The sequence below is a fragment of the Mustela nigripes genome, chromosome 16, assembly GCF_022355385.1.
Source record: "Mustela nigripes isolate SB6536 chromosome 16, MUSNIG.SB6536, whole genome shotgun sequence".
In the NCBI taxonomy this organism is placed as follows: domain Eukaryota; kingdom Metazoa; phylum Chordata; class Mammalia; order Carnivora; family Mustelidae; genus Mustela; species Mustela nigripes.
Window position 1 is genome coordinate 3,627,931 of NC_081572.1, and position 11,676 is coordinate 3,639,606.

Consider the following 11,676-nt stretch of genomic DNA (forward strand, 5'->3'; position numbering starts at 1 on the left):
ATCCATCCGTCCATCTGTCCATCCATCCGTCCATCCCTCCTTCATTAGTTGTGTCCGTCCTTCCGTCTCCCCTTCCTTCTTTCCACCCGCGCATCCCCTTCCCGTCTCGGGACCTTGGCTGTGCTCAGCTCAGGGCAGGAGGGTGAGTGAGTGTGGGGCCTGTCCTCGAGGAACTTGGTGTCTAGGGGAGAAGACGGACCAGAGAGGAGGCTGGGAAGACGCAGTGCCCTCTAGGCGCTTGCCGGCCTGTTCTGGGGCGTTGGAGGAGCCAGGCTGGCTTGGGAGGAGGTGCTCGTGTCAGACAGGGGGGTTGAATACGGTCGGGCGGGGGAGAAGTGGAGGAGGGTGTTTTGACTGTTGCGAGAGGCCGTGCAAAAGGCCTGGGGTAAGTGGGCGTACTCTGCCGCGATGTCCGTGTAGGAGGCGGCCAGCCCCGTCGGCGGGTGCCGGTGCAGCCACGTGTGGCTGGTGGCAGCGAGTTAGATGGGTCAATGGAGGGTGACTGGCATCCCGCAGGAGGGGCCCCGGAGCGCGGGGCTGGAGGAGGGGTAGGGGCCAGCGGAGGGCCCCTCTCACGCCCAGAGGGCTCCTCAGAGTGCGTGCTGGGTTCTGGCTGCGGGGAGCATCCTGACTGCCCTCTCTGCGGCCTCTGTGCCCCTCGTCACCTCTCTCCTGGCTCTGTCCCTTCCAGCATGTCCCGCTCTTTCGGGGAGAGCTACCGGGTGGGCAGCGCCTCGGGGGTTCATGCTGTCACCGTCTTCTGCTCCTGGGACCACAAGGTGACTCAGAGACGGGCCTCCCGCCTCCAGTGTGACAACATCCGAACCCATCTGAAGGTGAGCCACTCGGGGGGCCCGAGGCTGCTGTCCCCACCTGCTCGGCTCCCGCAGACTTGGCCCACGTGGCCAGAGCTGTGGGCGGGGCATGAGGGTGGGGTCCTGGCCTGTCACCCCGGTTCCAGGGACACCAGGTAGCCCTGGGAATCGCCCTGGAGTTTTCTCCCATACGACTGTCTCATCTGGGGCTGCCTCTCGCCCGCTGGCTGGGGTCCGTGTCCAGGGCCCTTGAGCGTGCGGGAGGCCGTGAGCCGGACTGTGCTCGGAGCATAGGTCTGTGTGCGTGCGGGCCCAGGGTGGGTGTTTGCTGTTGGCCTGTCCTCCATCCTGGGGCCTCAGTCTTCAGGTCGCCCTTAGCCCCGGGCTGGAGAACCTGCGGGACCGAGGCTCCAGGGCAAGGGGCTTCGGGTGCTCTTGGGGCCCTTGGCCAGGATCCCCGGGGCTCCCACCAGCACACACCCTGGCTTCGCGCCTTGGGTTCCTGCTCAGCCGGGGGTGGGGGTGGGGGGGGGGGGGGGGGGGGCTGCTGCCTACCCCCAAGGTAGAGAGGATGGGGGCAGGTGGAGGTTGGGGCGGGGCCTCAGGACACAGCAGGAGCCCAGGGTGGGAGCAGCTGGGGCCTGGCGGGGCTGGGGGGCAGGACGTGGCCTGGAGACCCTGCCCTGTGTTCTCTTCGCCCCTGGAGATGGGGCCCCACGCAGCCAGGAGGGACGGGCGGCAGCACTGGGGGTGGGAGAGGCGGGATCCCCGGTGTCCGCCCCGCAGGGCCCCGTGTGCATCTGCGTGTGTGCGCGGGTCCGTGACGGGCTCTGCCACCCGCAGGAGCTGCTGGCGGAGCGGCAGCGGCGGCAGGGCCCCCGGAGCGCGTGCGGGCGGCTGCGGCAGGTGGCCGTGCTGGGGCTGGTGTGGCTGCTCTGCCTGGGGACCACGGTGGGCTGCACTATGGCCGTCTACGCCTTCTCGGAGCTCATGATCAAGGTGCGGGCAGAGAGAGAACGGACGGCCCCGGGGCCCTGACCGCAGGGTCAGATCCCTGCTGAGTTTGGATGGTCCCTGGTGACTGTCCCCCCCCCCCCACCCGGCCCACACCTGCCACCCCCGGCAGCTTTTCCCCCCGGGGTGGCTCGCTCTCCGCCTGCACCTGTCTCTCCCTCCCCCTGCTGTTTCAGGTTCTCTTCTGACACCTGTGTCCCCACCCCCTTCCTGTGTGGTTTGAACCCGAAGCCTGGGGGTGGGGAGTCTCTTGCTGGCGGGGGGTGGGTGGGTGGGGGTGCTGTGAGGCAGTTTGACCCCCTCCTTCCACCTCAGGGGGGCCCTCCTGGCCACGGCACCTGCCAACGGTGGCACCTGCCGTGACCACTGCCGCCCCTCCTGCTGCAGAGCCCAGTGTCCGCTGATCAGGAGGGGGCACTGCTGGCCCTGCCCGTGGTGGTCTGCCTCCTGAACCTGGGGGCCCCCTACCTGTTCCGTTGCCTGGCGGCCCTGGAGCGGCAGGACTCCCCGGTCCTGGAGGTGTACCTGGCCATCTGCAGGTGTGTGGCCGGCTGGGGCCGGGGGAGGTGGCCTGGGGCGGGGCCTCTGTCCCCCGGGTCCGCCTCTCTCAGCGCTCCCCGCCTCCTTGTCCTCTGCAGGAACCTCATCTTTAAGATGGCCATCCTGGGCATCCTCTGCTACCACTGGCTGGGCCGCAGGGTGGGCACCCTGAAGGACCAGGTGAGGGAAGCCACGGGGGCCCGACGCGGGGGCTGCTCTGCTGCTAGGGATGGGGGTGCAGGGCCCTCCCCGGCCGGCTGGGTGGTACGCCTGGCCCGGTCTGGGCGCGGGGCTGGCTGCCGGGGTGGGCGGGGGCCGGGGCTGCGGCGTCCCCAGGGGCTGAGGCCGGTCTGTTCCAGTGCTGGGAGAACTTCGTGGGCCAGGAGCTCTACCGGCTCACGGTGCTGGACTTCATCTTCGTGCTGCTGGACACGCTGTTCGGGGAGCTGGTGTGGAGGTGAGGCCCCTGCACGCGCCGCCGGGGCCCCTGGGCTCCCCACGCCCCCCCCCCCCCCCCCGGGAGGGCTGCGAGGCAGGCAGGGAGCGCCTGGAGGTCCCCGCTGGGCGCGTCTGTCCGCTCCCGCGAAGCCTGTCCTGTGCGCGGTCGTCAGGTCAAGCAAAGCCGCAGACGGGGCAGGACGGCAGGACGGGTTTTCGGGGGGAGGGAGGAGGGTTTTCAGCGCGGTGTCTGGTCCCCGTCGCACGCGCGGCGAAGGGACGGAGGGAGGGTGTTTTCAGAACGCCGCCGGGCGCGGGGCAGCTGCTACTTTTATTTTCTTGTTTGTGTTTTTTTCTGGGAAGAGAGGAGTTTGATAATTTTAAACTGGGAAGTTGAACCGTCAGTAAAACCGAGGCCTGTTGTGCATGTTCATACCCAAGAGAGTAGAAAAAAGACCAAGACGGGGGGCGCCCGGCTCCGTGCGTGGGGCGTGCAACTCTGATCTCAGGGTCCTGAGTTCGAGCCCCACGTTGGGTGTAGAGATTGGTTGAAAAAAAAGAAAAAAGAGGGAGAGGAAATCAGCCCGGAGCCCGGAGCCCCTCAGGTGGAGGCCCTCAGCCGGCTGTGTCCCCTGACAACCGCCAGGCGCCTGAGGGGAGGGTGCCCGGCCCCCCCCCCCCCCCCCCCCCCCCCCCCCGTGCCTGCCCGCTGGGGATCGGCCAATGGGATTGGCCCTCCCACGTGACCCTTGGGGACTCCTCTGCCCCAGGCTCATCTCTGAGAAGAAGCTGAAGAGGAGGGAGAAGCCAGAGTTCGACATTGCCGGGAATGTCCTGGAGCTGATTTACGGGCAGACCCTGACCTGGTGAGTGTCTCCGGCTGGCGGCACGGCCCGGCCCCCGGGACGGCTGAGCCCCTCCCTGCTACGGCCCGGCCCCGGCTTGGGGGCTCTGCGGTCACCTGGGCCCGGACCCCTCGCATCTGTGCAGGGCTGTGCCCAGCCTGGCCTTGGGGCCGTCTCGTTGTGACCCTGAGCCCGGCCGTTGTCGCTCTGGGGTGCAGCATGGGGGTCCTGGCCCTGGCCTCCAGACTGCAGCCCGCACCCCCTCGCTGCCTCCCCAGGCTGGGGGTCCTCTTCTGTCCTCTCCTCCCCGCCGTCCAGATCATCAAACTGCTGCTCATCTTCTACGTCAAGAAGGTAAGGGTGTCCCCTGGGACCCGGGAGGCTGGTGGCGCCTCGGGAGACTGTGCAGTCACCAGGCTGGGCCACGGGGCTGGGGGACCCAGAGCCCTGGGGCTCTGGACCCCTCCCCTCCTCCCCCGGCCCCAGGGAATGGCCGACTGCCCTCCCCGGCACCGCTGCCCTTCCCGGGCTGGGCGGCATCCTGCTGGGGTCCGTGGTCACTGCCGGGTGCTCGAGGGGGCCAGCCGGGGCGGGGCCGGGCAGCCGGGCCGAGGGGAGGGAGCCCGCTCCTCCGTCCTCGGGCTGGGGTGTCCTCCGTGGAGAGCCAGCTTCTCCCTCCGGCCCTGTCTCCTGGTCTCTGCAGCGGGACCGTGCCCACGGGGGCCTGCTGGGGATGGCATTCATAGGGTTCTGGGTGCAGGGCCTGGCCCAGCGGAGACCGCCAGCCACCGGAGGTGGCCGTCCCTGTCAGGTCTTCCGTATATGAGGGAAGGTGGACAGACCAGCCCTCGTGTGCCTCAGTCTCCCCTCCGTAAACCAGCCTGGCGGTTTACGGGCTGGGGAGACAGTCCTGGGACTGTCTGCCCCCTGGGGTGGGAGGGCCCCTCCCAGAAGCACCGCCCCTTCCCCCCCCCCCTGGTACCCCCCCCCCCCCCCCCCCCGCCCCAGGCCGCAGCCAGCGATGGTGAATCTCAGCCTTTGTCCCCAGACCAGCCTGATGGCCAACTGCCAGGCACCCCGCAGACCCTGGCTGGCCTCCCACATGAGCACCGTCTTCGTCTCGCTGCTCTGCTTCCCCTCCTTCCTGGGAGCCGCCGTCTTCCTCTGCTACGCCGTGTGGCAGTGCGTGGTGCTCGGCCTCGGGCGGGGGGTGGCGTCGCCCCGGGATCCGGGGCTGCGGGGTGGAGTGACGGGGCGGTCGCCTTCGCCCTCTCCCCGCAGGGTGAAGCCTTCCAGCACCTGCGGCCCCTTCCGGACCCTGGACACCATGTACGAGGCGGGCAAGGTGTGGGTGCGCCGCCTGGAGGCGGCGGGCCCCCGGGTCTCCTGGCTGCCCTGGGTGCACCGGTACCTGGTGGAGAACACCTTCCCCATCTACCTGGTGTCAGCCCTGCTGCTGTGAGTGCGGGCGGGGACCGGCCGGGTGGGGGCCGCGGCCCGTCCCTCCGCACGCTGGTCCCTCTCCCCCCACCCCCTCAGCCCGGACCGCTTGGCTCTGATCCCGCAGGGCCGTGATCTACCTCAACATCCAGGTGGTGAAGGGACAGCGGAGGGTCATCTGCCTCCTCAAGGAGCAGATCAGCAACGTGAGTGTCCCCTGCCCCTGCCACGCTCTGGGGGCCGCCACCCCCATCCGGCCACCCAGGGGCTCTGTGGGCCACAGGACACATTCCCGCGTGAGGCTGGTACTGAGCAGAGCTGGGGAGCGTGGCGGCGGCCGCCCCGACCCCCCCGGGGCAGGGCTCCAGCCGGGTGGGGTTGCGGCTGCGGCATTTTAGGGCCCGTGGCCCCGCGGGGTCTCTGGGGAGGTCTTTGAGGTATTGGAAATTGCTTTTGGACTTCTGGGGGGACCCATGTTTTCCAAACAAGTGGAGTAAGGGTGAAAGTGAGCCTGGATTTAGAGCTTTTTAACTTTTTTTAAATTTACTGGAGACGGAGAGTGAGAGCAAGAGCACAGGCCGGAGGCAGAGGGAGAAGCAGGCTCCCCGCTGAGCAGGGACTCGATCCTGGGACCCTGGGAGCATGCCCGGAGCTGGAGGCAGGCGCTTTACTGGCTGAGCCACCCAGGCACCCCCTGAATCAGTTTTATTAAGCCCGTGTAGTTTATCACCAAAGCGTGAGAGGCAGGGTGGGGCTCGGAGCCCAGGGTGCCGGGACCCCACTGCACGGTCGGCCCTTGGGAACCTGCCAGCCCCAAGCTGCTCCAGCCCAGCCCGAGGGACTGTGTCCTGCTGCGGTCTGCTCAGCTGGACCTGCCAGTGACCCTGGGGCTCCACGGAGACGCGGGGGGTGTTCTGACCTCACCCTGGGCCTTGCTATCAGTCTATTCATGGATGTTCCCCTTCGGGCGACTTTTTTTTTTTTTTTAAGATTTATTTATTTGACAGAGAGAGGGAGAGAGATCACAAGGAGGCAGAGAGGCAGGCAGAGAGAGAGAGGAGGAAGCAGGCTCCCTGCTGAGCAGAGAGCCCAACGTGGGGCTCGATCCCAGGACCTTGAGATCGTGACCTGAGTCAAAGGCAGAGGCTTTAGCCCACTAATCCACCAGGCACCCCTCCTTCGGGAGATTCTGCCTGCTGGTTGCTTGAGCCACTGTGGAGCTGGCAGTGCCTGTGGCCTGGCGTTCACCTGGGGCCGGGGCTGCACCTCATCTGGCGCGTGCTGGGGTCTCAGCCAGGGCAGGACAAGGCTTGGGGGCGGTAGGCGGGGGCCCCGGCTGCTGGCTCATCAGTGCAGGGCCCGGATCCCAAGCAGGAAGGTCCCTTAAGGACAGCTCCCACTTCTTGGGGGGCTCAGGGAACACACTAGGAGCCCCGGTCTGCTTCCCCTTTACCCCCAGGGAGCAGGGCTTGAGGCCAGGCATTCTGGCCGAGGTCTGGGTTTTTGGCAGCCAGCTGCTGCCCTATCATGTGGCGCATCAGGGCGCCTGTGGGGTCTGGGGTGGCGGTGGGGCCAGTGGGTGCACAGCTGCGCCGGGAGGAGGGTCCCAGCTCTACCTGCTAGCAACCTGGGAGCAGGAAGACCATTCTCCGGGCAGGCCCCTGCTGCAGACCAGGGCCGGGCGTGGGAGCTGCAGGTCTGGGCTCGGCTAGGCCCCTGGAGTGGCTCTTCCCGGGTCTGGGCAGGGCAGACATGGCCTTCTGTACCCACTGACTCGGATGGAAGGGGCAGAGAGCCAAGGGCTACGGGCAGATTTCAGAAGCTGGAAAAGGAAGGAAGATTGCTTCCCGAGAGTCCCTGGTTTGGCTGACACCTTGATCCTTGGCGCAGTGAGAGCCGTTTGGGACTGCTGACCTCCAGAACTGAAAGACAAATTTGTGTTGTCGTAAGCTACCAGTTTGGTGGTCGTTAGAACAGTAGAAGCTCACAGAGCCCCACGCCGCAGGCACCCTTACCTCCCGTTTACAGATGGTGACTCTGAGGTCAGACGGGAGGTAATTTGCCCAACCCAGAGTCAGTAAGTGGCGATGCCAGTTTTAAATGAAGTCAGGCAGACTCTGTGGCCTTCCCCGGGCTCTTGTCACATGTCCTTTTTCGCCTTGGCCACTAGGAAGTTTAGATCTATCTATATGTATGCCCGTTGCCTGGCTCTTGGTTTTTCTGTCGTTTGGTGCCCTTTCCCCCTTTAAACATTTTGTGCTTGTCATGTGGAATCGTCTGTTCTGGACAGACAGAGGGACGACTGTCCACTCACCCTTTGTGTTCTGGCCTTTTTAGGAGGGGGAAGACAAAGTCTTCTTGATCAACAGGCTTCACTCCGTCTACGAGAGGAAGGAGAGGAGCAGGTGAGGGCCTTGGAGGGGTCGGGCACTCGGTGCATGAGTGTTGGGGGGAGGGGGCCAGGGCCGGGCATCATGCAGAGCTGGGGGTGAGGTGGGAGGGGGCGCGGGGCTCCCTGGCCGCCTCCTTCCCGGCTCTCCTGCTCCAGCCTGGTGAAGTCTGGCGAGAAAAGGAAATTAGAGAAGAAAGAAGTGTGTGTGGGGCGGGCAGAGCTGGGCGCCGGGGCCCTTTACTTCCTAAGTTGGAGTGCCCAGGAGCTGGCCCTCTTCGTCCCCAGGGGGTGCAAGTGCCGGGCCAGGGGGGCCGTCGGAGGTGCTGGGGCTCATCCCTGGGCAGCAGGGACCCCCAGACTGAGCCGTCTGACCCCCCCGCCCCACCCCGCTCACCTGCAGACACAGGGGAGGTCTGTCCGGCCCTTTGAGGCTGTCCAGACGCGTCTTTACGCTCGGGACACCTGAAGGCAGCTCCTGAGGGGGCTGCTGGGTGTCTGGCTTCGGCCCGCCTGGAGGGACCCCTCAGCCTCCCACCAGGTCCCTGGGCCTTCTCGCTGACTGCCCCTTCTGGCAGGGCTGGGAGAAGCCAGGAGACCGAGAGGCTGGTGGACCATCCGGACGCCTGGTAGGATGCGACAGGCCTGGAGGCTCTGCGTCTGCTCACAGGTGCGGCCTGGGCCTGGGCCGCCCTCTGTTCCCCTGGCCCTGTAGGTGCGGACGCCATCCAGGGACTCTGCAGCGCACCGAGGCGGGCACTGGAGGAGGGTGGGCAAGTGGGGGGGGCCACCCGTGGACGGTGTCCTGCGGGGACTATTTATTCTGATAAAACATGTTTTGCAAGATGAGCTGCCCCTGGGATTCTGTGCTCATAGGCGGGCCTGCTGTGCCCTGTGCCCTCACCCGGTGCCTAGCCTTGGGCGGAGGGCGTGGGAAGGCCCCGCCCCCCCTTCCTCTTTCCGACTGAATGCTCCGCCCTCCAGTGCCCTCCGAGGTGTGGGTTGGGGGCCACCTGGCGTGGAGCGCAGGGTGCCCTCTGCTGGCTAAGCCCCGGATGGCAGGGTGGACCAGGGCACGGCTTGAAGGTTGCCCCTGACGGGCCTGTGCCCTGGGGGCTCGCACTTGTGCCAGCGAGCCGGGAGGGCGGTGTCCAGGGCGATGAAGCCGTCAGTGCTGATGCTCGGTGGTCATCAGGCCAGGGCACGTGCAGGGCACATTTAAGGAGAGGCTGGGGGGGTCCAGAAGAGGAAAGGTCAGGCCTGGGTGAGGCAGTCGGGAGGGCCAAGGTCAAAACCACAGTGGAGATGCCCCCGGCACTGGCAGTGTCCCCAGCTGGGCCCACGCTCCCTCAAACCGCCTTTTTCTGAGATGGTCTCTTGGGGGTGTTCCTGTTTGGCAGACGGGCAGGGACAGGTGCCATCTGCTGATGTGGCCTAGAGGCTCACCGGGCATCACCTAGATTCTGTAGGTGGGCGATGGTGCCCTTGGTGCCCCCGACAGCTCAGGCTTCCTGGGCTGGTCATGGCCATGCCCCGACCTGGAGCTTTGAGATCTCTGCGAAGAGCTCACGCTAGTCCCGGACCGGTCTTCCCTGTGCCTCGGGCATGAGCACCGCGGGGTGCAGCTGGGTGGAAGTCTCAGAAGGCGTGGGGCTGGCCGAGGGCTCTCTGGGCTACGCCACCCTTCCTGGCGCCTCCCTCTGGTCATAGATACACTGTCCCATGGGGTAGGGGGGTCAGGCGCAACCTGGCCACTTCTGGGTTGGGCTGGCACTGCCGTCCGTGTCGCCTGCCTGGGACAAGTGGGAGGGTTGCCCAGGTTCCTACAGGACTAGTGCTCTGCGCATCTGTCCCTCAGTCGGGCAGTCGCACGTGCTGCTGTCGAGGGACTCGGGGTGTGCGCTGAACACGGACAGCTGTTGACTTGAAGATTATCCCCAGTGATGGGGGGGGGGGGGGGGACGCATCCAAGCAGTTGCGAGGCCTTAAGAGCAAAACCTAGGTTTTCTGAAGAAGTTCTGCCCGAGGCTGCCTGGCCCACCCCGCCACCGTGTGCACCAGCTCTCCTTGTGTCCATATGCCCCCCGTCCCGCTGTTTCTGATACCCGTGTGGCCGGGGTCCTCTGGTTAGCGCGACTCGCAGGGTTCCTGCTGCAGTCGAGCCCCTGGGGGAGCGGGCCTGCATCTGACCCGGTAGCCGTGAGTCTTGGGCGTGTTTTCTGACCTTGCCCTGCTGTGACCTTGCCCAGCCCGGCTCGTCACCTCCTGTGGCTCCTGGAGTGCGAGACACAGGTCCTCTAGAGAGCTTAGTTAGCACCATCCTTGGCCCCGTTTTGCTTTAAAATAAAGAGGGGCACCTGGGTGGCTCAGTCGGTTGGGTGCCCGACGGGATTTCGACTCCGGCTCCATCTCCGGGTCATGAGATCGAGCCCCCCGTCGGGCTCCGCACTTGGCGCCCTCCCTCTTCACCTCCCCGTTGCACACACTCTGAAATAAATCGGGAAAAAACAATGAGCTGTAATTGCCGACTGAACTTTTAGGGATTGCTATCCCAGTGGGCGCGAGGCCTGTAGCTGTTTGGGGCCGATGACGAGATCCATGCACGCCGCTGCTTCTCAGCCCGGCTGCTCACTGGAACCAGCCGGGGGCGCACCCCCAAGGCTGCAGCTTGCCCTGGTTTGGAAGGTGTTCCTGGCAGCGCCTGGGTGGCTCAGTCCTTGAGGGGTTGGTTGCCTTTGGCTCAGGGCATGGTACCAAGGTCCTGGGATGGAGCCCTGCTTCGGGCTCCCTGCTCGACGGGAGGCCTGCTTTCCCTTTCCCACTCCCCTGGCTTGTGTTCCTGCTTTTGCTGTCTCTGTCAAACAAATAAATCTTGAAAAAGTCCAGATCATTCTAACACACGGCTGGGTTGAGGACCACCGCTCTGTGCTGTAGGCAGCATCTGATCGGGATCTACTAAGCCCACTTAGGGGCTTCTGGAAACGTGCTTCTGTCTTTCACAGCCAAGGCACAGTCTCACACTGAGGTGCGGTGCATGGGGCTGGCAGATTAAGGGTGACTCCACCGGGACTTGGGTATAGGTTTTCCCTGGTCCATCCTGGATGTGCTGTCCCTGGGAAGACTCTTCCTGAAATGCCCGTCTCTATTTTCGTTCCGGTCAGCAAGCACGTGCTCAGCACTCAGCTCTCATCTTTGTCCCTAGAACCGGCGCTCGGCCTCCTGGCCGTTCAGACCTCGCTCTGAGTTCCCGCTACGACCCACTGCACCCTTTTGGTCTCTGCCACTCCCCCACGGTGTGGTCAGAACAATTTCGTAAGAAGCGCGGCTCCACACCTATTTTCTTGATTCTAGACACGGAGCCTTCTCTGCTACCAGGGGTACCGGGACCCCCCAGCCGGGTCTCACGAGCAGTCACACCGGGACTCAGTTTACCTTGCGTCAGCCACCGTCCCCTGCTTCCCCCAGGCTGTCAAAATCCAATCCGGCCTCCTGGGCCCGGGGCCGCGCCACCGCCTGCAGGAAGCCCCGCGCAGCCGTTGGATGTTCCCGGGGCCGTGACCCGGGAGAGCAGGCGCTCCCCCGAACTCCGGCCGCGCCGGGCCCTGCTCGGAGGAACGCTGGCTGTGCTTCCCGCTTTCCCGCCCTGCCTCCCGGCCGTCCTCTTCACGTCTCCCGACCGCGCCCTTCAGCGCTGTCCTTCGTGACTTTCCGAAGAGGTCGGGCAGAGCCGAGCGCTCACCCCTTGTCCCAGGCACTCATTGTGCTGGTCTCTGAGCAGGGGTCAGAGGACACATTGGCTCGCCTCCCAGAGACCGTCTTTACAACCCCGGTGATCAGAAGCACCGACGCTTGCCCAAGTGACTGAAGGTCCTGGTGTCTGCAGTGGGCTGGCTCTCCAGCTGCCCCCCGGGGATGCCACAGGGACAAAGCCAACAGCCTCCTGCGGCGGCCTGAGGTCCGTCTGCTCTTTCTGTGCAAAATGCTTTGTGAACGTCCCCTCTCACAGGTTGAGGCTACTTTACAAGGATATATGAATAAAATGTCCAGGAAACACAAAAGATCTTCATTACTCTCTTTGGTCCAAATATTTCTGAGGCCTAAACCGGGTCACCGGTGACAAAGGCACAGTGCTCAGCCGGGACACTCGGCCCTCGGGCCCCAGCTACATCTCCGGCGCGGCGGGTTCAGGTGGCGG

General features: G+C 65.4%; 1 protein-coding gene across 4 annotated transcripts in view; it reads left to right on the forward strand.

The window, feature by feature from the left end:
• The window catches only part of TMC6 (transmembrane channel like 6), a 17,122-nt gene extending 5,595 nt beyond the window's left edge, over nt 1-11,527 (forward strand). Inside the window, exons 10-22 of one of the 4 annotated variants that reach the window (XM_059379478.1) lie at nt 692-836; nt 1,659-1,814; nt 2,217-2,368; nt 2,468-2,549; nt 2,729-2,826; nt 3,578-3,673; nt 3,931-4,006; nt 4,701-4,834; nt 4,934-5,110; nt 5,220-5,298; nt 7,430-7,497; nt 8,060-8,151; nt 11,260-11,527. In XM_059379478.1, the coding sequence (XP_059235461.1) occupies nt 692-836; nt 1,659-1,814; nt 2,217-2,368; nt 2,468-2,549; nt 2,729-2,826; nt 3,578-3,673; nt 3,931-4,006; nt 4,701-4,834; nt 4,934-5,110; nt 5,220-5,298; nt 7,430-7,497; nt 8,060-8,114 (1,318 nt within the window). In that variant the 3' untranslated portion in view covers nt 8,115-8,151; nt 11,260-11,527. Of the gene's footprint in view, nt 1-691; nt 837-1,658; nt 1,815-2,216; nt 2,369-2,467; nt 2,550-2,728; nt 2,827-3,577; nt 3,674-3,930; nt 4,007-4,700; nt 4,835-4,933; nt 5,111-5,219; nt 5,299-7,429; nt 7,498-8,059; nt 8,269-10,832; nt 10,922-10,946; nt 11,035-11,259 lie in introns of those variants that run through there. The other 3 variants (XM_059379477.1, XM_059379476.1, XM_059379475.1) reach the window with 3 other exon arrangements.
• The last annotated feature ends 149 nt before the right edge of the window (nt 11,528-11,676 follow it).